The 7660-nt window shown below is 50.1% G+C and overlaps 1 protein-coding gene across 1 annotated transcript; it reads right to left on the bottom strand.

The window, feature by feature from the left end:
• Positions 1 to 2210: 2210 nt before the first annotated feature.
• CHC_T00005318001 (hypothetical protein) lies at positions 2211 to 2732 on the bottom strand. The gene has a single exon (XM_005716855.1). The coding sequence runs from the start codon at positions 2730 to 2732 to the stop codon at positions 2211 to 2213; it is 522 nt and encodes a 173-aa protein (XP_005716912.1).
• Between the last annotated feature and the right edge of the window lie 4928 nt (positions 2733 to 7660).

The raw sequence follows: 7660 nt of genomic DNA, 5'->3' as shown, positions 1-7660 counted from the left end.
AGGCAAGCGTTGTGCAGCTGGTTTATACTACGGCAATTTCTCTTAACAGGGACAAGTTCTGGGAAGCTGTTGATGAACAATAGAAATGTACGCGAGTGCCTCGGAATTTTCCCATTTATCCCCGAAAATGAGCTATTGTTGGCAGACATGTTGGCACTTTTGTGACAACATGGTTCAGCTCATCTCGTTCCACAGAACAGATGATGAGAGGGACCGCAAATGAGTCTGCTGCGTTTTCAGCATTGTCGAAGATGTCATTTGTTACTGCGCTATTTTTTTGCGGTATGCTTTCTAAAAAAGGGGAAGAATGGCTAGCATGCTCTCCTGACGGGCTTGCGCTGATACATTTCGAAGCGATTGGGTTTAAGCGTGAAACCGACAGTGCAGAGTCCAGTACACTTGCATCCGTTGAAATTAAGACTAATGTCGCGGAGAGCAGTCTTGATCGCAACATGCAGAATGCCACAGTGGATGTTATGAAATGTAAAGTGGGTGAGCCGTCTTTCCTGTCTCTAATACCTAAAGAGCATGCCGCCCAACTACTGTACCAAATGGTTGTTTTATCTGTGAACTACGTGGTTTATGTCGCAGCAACAGAATCTGGTGTTCTTTTTACTGCGGTCGTTTATTGCCCTCAAGATATTTGGATACTTGCCATGAAGCGCTCGCCAGTGTAGCCGGCATACTTGTTGCCTGGGCCCATCTTCCAGATCCTCATCCACCTGAATTCTCCGACAGTGCCACTCGTAATACTTTACGTCTTCGATTACCGTTTTGGCATTTAGTTAATGCATACGTGAAGGAACGGGACCCCTTTCCTCCCGTAAAACTGTTCAAGCACTGCTCCCAAAGTCTTTACTCAAAGACCAAGGGAGGGGTGGATGGAAGCGCACAAGCCAGGGCTATACTGAGGTGTTCTACATCTGCACTTAAATGGGAGCAAAATATTGTGTTGCAGACCCTAAAGACAGTAGCGATTAACTCATTTATTGCATGGAGAATGCACAAGAGACGAGAGCTTTTTGAAAACAACGAATCGTTCCAGAGCTTGAGGGCTCTTAGGCATGCGTTGAACACCACGCAGTCCATGGCTGATTTCATTTACGATCTATGCAAACAATTATTAGTGTATGCGGAATCTGTAGATGTTGCACCCGAGGGACCTGATGAAGAAGAGGAAGCTATTGGCGGGACTGAACGGCAAAGGCTTTCCGAACTGGCGAAAAGACGAAAGAAAAAGAGAATATTGTTCTTTAATAGTGAGAATGGGAAGAGATTGCGATTGTCCGTGCGAGATCATACGCTGAAACAACAGGTGACACAGCAGTACTGTGCCCTCTGTGGCATGCATCGCGCCTCTGGAGATTCACAAGTGTGGCGAGGGCACCGAACCACTTATAAATGTGTGCAATGTGATGTACATCTTTGCGTGCACATCTACCCTGGGTTGCAAAAACGTTGCACAGAGCTGTGGCATTCAGGTACAGTGCTGAAGCCTCGAAGTACTCCCAAACCTGTTTCCCACAGTTCCACAACCATATGCGAACATCTACCGGCTGAACAAGAATAACCATAAAGCTGCAAGGCAATTGAAAGAAAATCATAGTGGTATCGGGATCAATGTATAACGTGCGCAAGATTCCGGCCCAGTAATTACTTAATTTCTGTACTTTTCCATGGATCCATATATGGAACCATTGACTGAAATCGCTTATAGCGCGCACAGATTCCGCCTAACTTTCATCCTCGAGATGGTTCGGTTTACTTTGAGCAACGAGCTTCAACTTTTGACATCTTGTTCTACGTTAGGAGGAGAAGGGGTAAGCAGAGGGGCATCCGAAAATACATTTTTTCTGATGTAGTACGGGCTGTTGAAGTGCTGTGTTCCATATATGGAACAATAGAAAGAAATACTAGAGATATGTTCTCAATTGGGTTCAGATCCGGGCCACTTGCAGGCCACGGCAGCAGCACGATTTTTTCCTTCTTGAACCATTCCATTGTCAACTTGCTCTTGTGAATAGCAGCGTTATCCTGTTGATAAATCCAACTTGACGTAAACACACGGCTTGAAAAAGGTAAAAGATAGTCTTCCATAGTCTTGATATTATCCATAGAGTTCTGATTACCGCGTAAAATTGCTAAATTTGAAGTAAAGTGCTCTGTGAAAGCCCCCAAACCATCACACCACCTCCGCCCTTTTGACGCTTCTAAAATATCTGCTTTTCTTGACGGATGTCATGCCACTGATAAGCAAAGCCATCGGGACCGTCGAGATTAAACTTTTTTTCGTCCGAGAACACAACTTTGCCCCACTGGCCTGGATTCCAGGCATACCTAATTCGGGCAAAGCTTAGTCTGTCCTCTAAAGGGTGTTTAGTCAGAGGCGGAACGCATTCTTGCTTAATATACTTTAAATTACTGGAAGAGGCACGTATTTGACGTACGCTTCGGGCCTTGATTGGGAGCTGTAGCGCTCTTTTTATGTCAGAAGCGGATGACTCTCCCTCTGATGCTTCTCTTAACATATGACGTCGAGTGTGCTCACTGATTTTAGCATTACCAGCGTTACCATATCTCTTCCCATACTGCGCTGGGGACGATAAAAGTTTAGATATAACATCTCTCGATCTTTTCGTTTGCTTGGAAATGGCATAAATCGATTTGCCTTCTTTTGATAATGCCACAATTACAGCTTGCTCTTCTGTGCTCAGTTGCTTCCCTTTTCCCATTTTTGCCCTTTTGAGCGCCTGTGCATCCCAAGACCCGAGAGTAGAAGCTGTTCCAACTTGTGAGGATACGTTGTAGTCGTCCAAATGGCACAGTTATTATACAATCTATTCTATGTCGTATTTGAACTGCCGGGCAAGAGTAGCCGTTTTCGGAATTTTATGCAGGGGTGAGATTTTTTGAGAGCTTGGCGGTGTTCACAGGTTTATTCACGGTAACAGATATAAAATACAGTGGCATAGGCCCGTTACAAGCGAAGAGGGGTACAGCTTGAGTTGTTTAGACAAAAACTTGCAGGTGTCGTAATTGATGTGCCAGAAGTGTACTAGCGTGCTGTACTGTAGCCAAGAGACGTGATATTAGCCCCAGTTGCCTTCCAGCAACTGAGGAAGGCGAATACTGTGCCCTAATGGGCGTTCAAGCCCTTCAAGCCTCCAGACAGAGCGGCATGGCTGGTGGTACTTTATTGGTGCACTTGGCACCAAGTGCCCTTGCAGGTGCCCTTGGCACGAGACTCCCCCGGTTCGCCTGAACACGGCCTCGTTTTCAAACAGTATATCCGTGCTTCAATTGTCTCGGCAACGTTCCCGTGCACCCTCATTGTTCCTAGCCCGGTCTTACGAGTTCCCCTAACTTTGGGAACAGCGAACACAAGCCCTTGTACATCTCTGGAGAGGCACGTGGATTGTTAGTAACTATACTCGATGGTGGGGTGCAACTTTGTGGTTGACGGCGTGGTGGTGGGCAATGGGTCAAGCGACAGCAGCACGAAAACGATCGAAGAGGGAAAGCTCTACGGCGCGACGGGTCTGCACGGTGGCAACGAAACGTTTTGGCCAATTAGCGAACAGTCACTGAACATTTCCCTCTCGTCTTTGGCTGCGCTTTCGCAAATAGCGTTGTCATCGACAATGACGGATGAGCAGAAGATAGATCTGCAGAACCGCCTTCTCAGCAACTCATTCGAATGGATGAAAAATAGCCGAGGTGTCCCGGTCGTGATCGGCGCATTTGGTGCACGAGGTCATATTAGAAACAGGCGACAATTCCAAATCCATGAATACGGTCCAAACACTGTCTGCCGTAAAGAAGGTAGTTGTGTCCCGGAGTCGGTTGCGAAAGGGGTAGCCGCATTGATTAACCCCAAAGACGCTCTCAACGTGGCCAAATATTTCGAGAGGAATCCAAAATTGTTCACATATTCCAAGCAGCTATTGTCGTACTACCAAAGCTTCCAGTCAGCCTCACCGTTCGAAGAATTTCGCAAGCGCAGAGGGATTTGTTCGGTGCTAACCCCTTCGGTTGGATTTCCAACATGAAAAAGGGCATCTGGATCGTCCGTCTCAAGCCACATGAGATCGTCGACCATTGTGTGGCCGTAGATGCCAACTGCGGAATGATTCTTGATAGCGCTGCTCGTTATCCGTTCATGCTATGCGAAGAGATATTGAAACAACTTGGTGGGGATGACACCAAAAACCTTCACGTGGCGGAGGTTCGGGAGCTGCTCCTACAAACCAAAAAGAGCAACAAACGAAGTGGTAAGAAGAGGAACAGGGAATAGTTCAGCAGAACTAGTTCCGAATTATCCATTTTTCTGGCTTAATCAGAAGTCTTCCACTGAGTACCACCTCCATTAAAGTCCGTTGGCTCATCTTCTTTGTCAAACCATCTGCAATGTTATCATCACTCCTCACAAAACCAATGTCGCTTATCTCTTTCTTCTTAAAACCTTTACGAGCTGCATCAATTTCTAACATGAGGCTCTTCTCCGAAGTCGGAGTCCCCTTTGATATCACGTCGAAAAGGGACTTACTATCAGTGTACAACTGAATAGGGACTTCTCTATTTTGAAGCATGGGCTTCAGATCATGCGCGAGTTTGTAGCAGGCATCGAACATATCGCTGAAACTGATAACTTCTGCAGCCATCACGGATCTCTTTACTCGACGGGATTTGTAGGACTGATAATGGGCACTGCAGCATCTCTCTCATCAGCAAGAAAACATATGCACCCGAGTTGAGAAGTAAAGTCCATATTTCCGGCAAAAGATGCGTCCGAAAATCCCACAGCCCTGAGTGAGCCCCTGTCCAGCTTCGGAATTGCGATCTTGATCTTGTTCTCATGAACATGCCTTACCAACTTGTTACACCTCTTAATGAAAGGTTTATTGTTTCTATCGAACATATCTTTCGTAACATGGGCCATCTCCGAGACTTCGAAAGCGCAGTCAGGTTTAGTATGCATTATCCAGAAAATCTTCATACGGCGGGAGGCAAAGTCAAACCATTCCGAATCAGAACCCATTGTCCCAATCATGTTCAGGTAGCTGTTTTGGTCAAGGGTGAGTGTCTCGTCCTTGCTCATATCAAGACGAAAACCTGTGAATTCACACGGATGTTCTTCATCAGTGGCCATTTCAAAGGTTTCGGCAGTCTTCTTCGCGTGTACTTGAAATTAGCATCCCCAGCTGTCATGAGATCATCCACATAACTGCCAAGTAGACCTTTGAGTAGACCATCAACAATCCAAACGTACAGCGCGGGGTCCATACAGATAGGTTCCATTCTAAGTTCGTTACGGTGATGGGCATCCAGAGTCGCGTGCCATAAATCCCCAGACTCACACAATCCATACAAGGGTCCAAGAAGCTGTAGACATTGAGACGCGTCCAGCTCAGATTCGGGGACTGGGTTTCTGATGAATATCACCCTCATCAATGGCTCAGCTGCTTGCGAGTTGGCTTGATGGACATCAGCCGTCCAAACTTTGAATCCATAAATCGAAGCCATGGCGATCAGAAGTCGCACGGATACGGGTTGGAGAGTCTGTGAGGAATGCACCATGAATTGTTTGAGCTTATCCCGATATCCACCCCTGACGTAACGGGCTTTAAACTTCGTTTGATCATCATCAGTAGACTTCATAGTTAGAACGCAACGACCTGGAAGTACGTTGGCATCATCAAGGGTGTCTTCTCAAAGGATCACCTTGAAGGTTCCTCGCTTCAGCAAGTTTCTTATCTCAGCCTTTTCCGCGGATGCCATCTCTTTGTAGTATACCCCCCCTGGGGCTTTTATTTAGATAAGATCAACATCGGGATCCAATACTGTAGAGCCCGACGCTCTACAGTACTACCACGCGTGGCCACGTGTACCCCTCGGGTACAGGGCACACGCGTGCACACGTGTACATGTGTACCGCGCGCGAAGGAAGCACGCGCACACACGTGTACTGTCAGCCCCGATGGCTGACAGTAGTACAGTGCGGTCCGATCTGCACTACAGTAGCCCGCTACAGTACCTCCGTACTGTAGTGTTAATGTAGATCGTTTTGTATATTTAAATATGAAGCAGACCGACGGCGGTGGAGGGGGACAAGCACGGACTTGTCACCCACCAACCGTCAAGGTCTGAGTTCCCGCTTATTCTAAGGTAACGCTCGCTAATTACCCTAGAGCCGCACAGAGCTCGGGTTGAGGACGCGCGCGGCACGCCCACGAGCCGGCTCCGCCTCCGCCCGTCGGTACTGGATCATTACCCAGTACCGCGCCGGGGCGTAGAGGCGTCGAACCGCTCGCGCGTGTCCGCGTCCTCCCCGTCCCGCTCTACCACGCTACCCGAGCTCGCTGCCCGGTGCCGTTAGCTGGTTTCCCGCTTCACCCCCGTCTTCCCGATCGTCAAGGGTCTCGGTCGAACTGTGCATACACCCCTATCGCTGGCGGTGTTTATGCTACAGTGGTCTCCCGACCTAGAAGACCCTGGAGTTCGATCTCCCAGAAGACTTCCGCTTCCCTCCGCGACTGATCGCGTCGAGATGAGCCAAGAGGTCGAGCCCTCGATCCGCTCCGAAGCGGCGGATCCGAGTCCGGCCGCTGTGCAGTCCCCATCCGCCCCGTCGGGCGACGGCGACGCAAGTCCTCGTGACGGCGAACCGTCGCTCGGATCCTCCGAGGAAAGAGCGGCGGCGATGTTCGACCGCATAGCCGAATACATCGAGGAAGTCCGTACTTCCCTCCGTACCGATGTATCGGACCATGTATACACTCGATGTATGGCCGAACTCCGCTCCCTGCGTGAAGGGAGGTTCGATAGAGTGACGCAGTCCTTAGAGAATCTCCGAGCACTGATCGACGAGCTTCACTCGCGGTTAGTGCTTGTCGAAGACTCCCGTTTTGCCTCGCCCGGACCGTCCGGGCAAGGACGCCCCGAGAGGCCGACCCCGGGGAGAAGACCCGAGGACCGAACCTCCCCGTCGGCGAAGCAATTGGGTGCGTTCGCGCACCTCTCCGCCGAACTCAATGCCACTCGTCTGCGGGCCCGCGACATGGAACGTACGATGGCCGAAAGGCTACCGGGTGCCTCCTCGAGAGGGCCCCGTGGTACTGTACGTCCGGGCGGAGCCGCCCCCGAAGGTTGGCGTCCGACTGGCCCCGATATCACTCGGACTGCAGAAGGAAGCCGTCCTCCGATAGACGCGAACTTCGCGTCTGAGACCCAAGCCTTGCCGCCTATTGCCGGAAGTAGGCGGTAAGTGGACCGTGTATCGTACGCGGACGAACAGAACCGTGGAGGAGCCGCCCGCGGATCCGGAGAACCGATGTTCTCCGTCGATCCTCGCTGGGGCGGCTACCCGCCGGGAATTACGCCCAGCATCCAAGTCCGGTATACGTCCGTACGCTACTGGTTACCTCCTTCGGCACGCTGGGTCCCGCCGAACTCGGGCTCGAGCCGGTACATACGATGATCCAAGAGTTCAGCGCCGTTGCTGACTATAGTATGTACCGCTTGGATAACACCTCGGGGCTCGTTACCTCGGCTGACGCGGGACGGATCGCCAAGTACGTCCAACGTGTTGTGGGATCCGTCCCACGATGCGCGGCTTCGACGGTACCGACCCGATCCAGCTGCTGACGTTCTTGAAGTGTAT

This window comes from Chondrus crispus, genomic scaffold (assembly GCF_000350225.1).
Source record: "Chondrus crispus Stackhouse genomic scaffold, scaffold_284, whole genome shotgun sequence".
Lineage (NCBI taxonomy): Eukaryota > Rhodophyta > Florideophyceae > Gigartinales > Gigartinaceae > Chondrus > Chondrus crispus.
The sequence above is the reverse complement of the archived record's forward strand: the minus strand, read 5'-3'. Positions and strand labels throughout refer to the sequence as shown.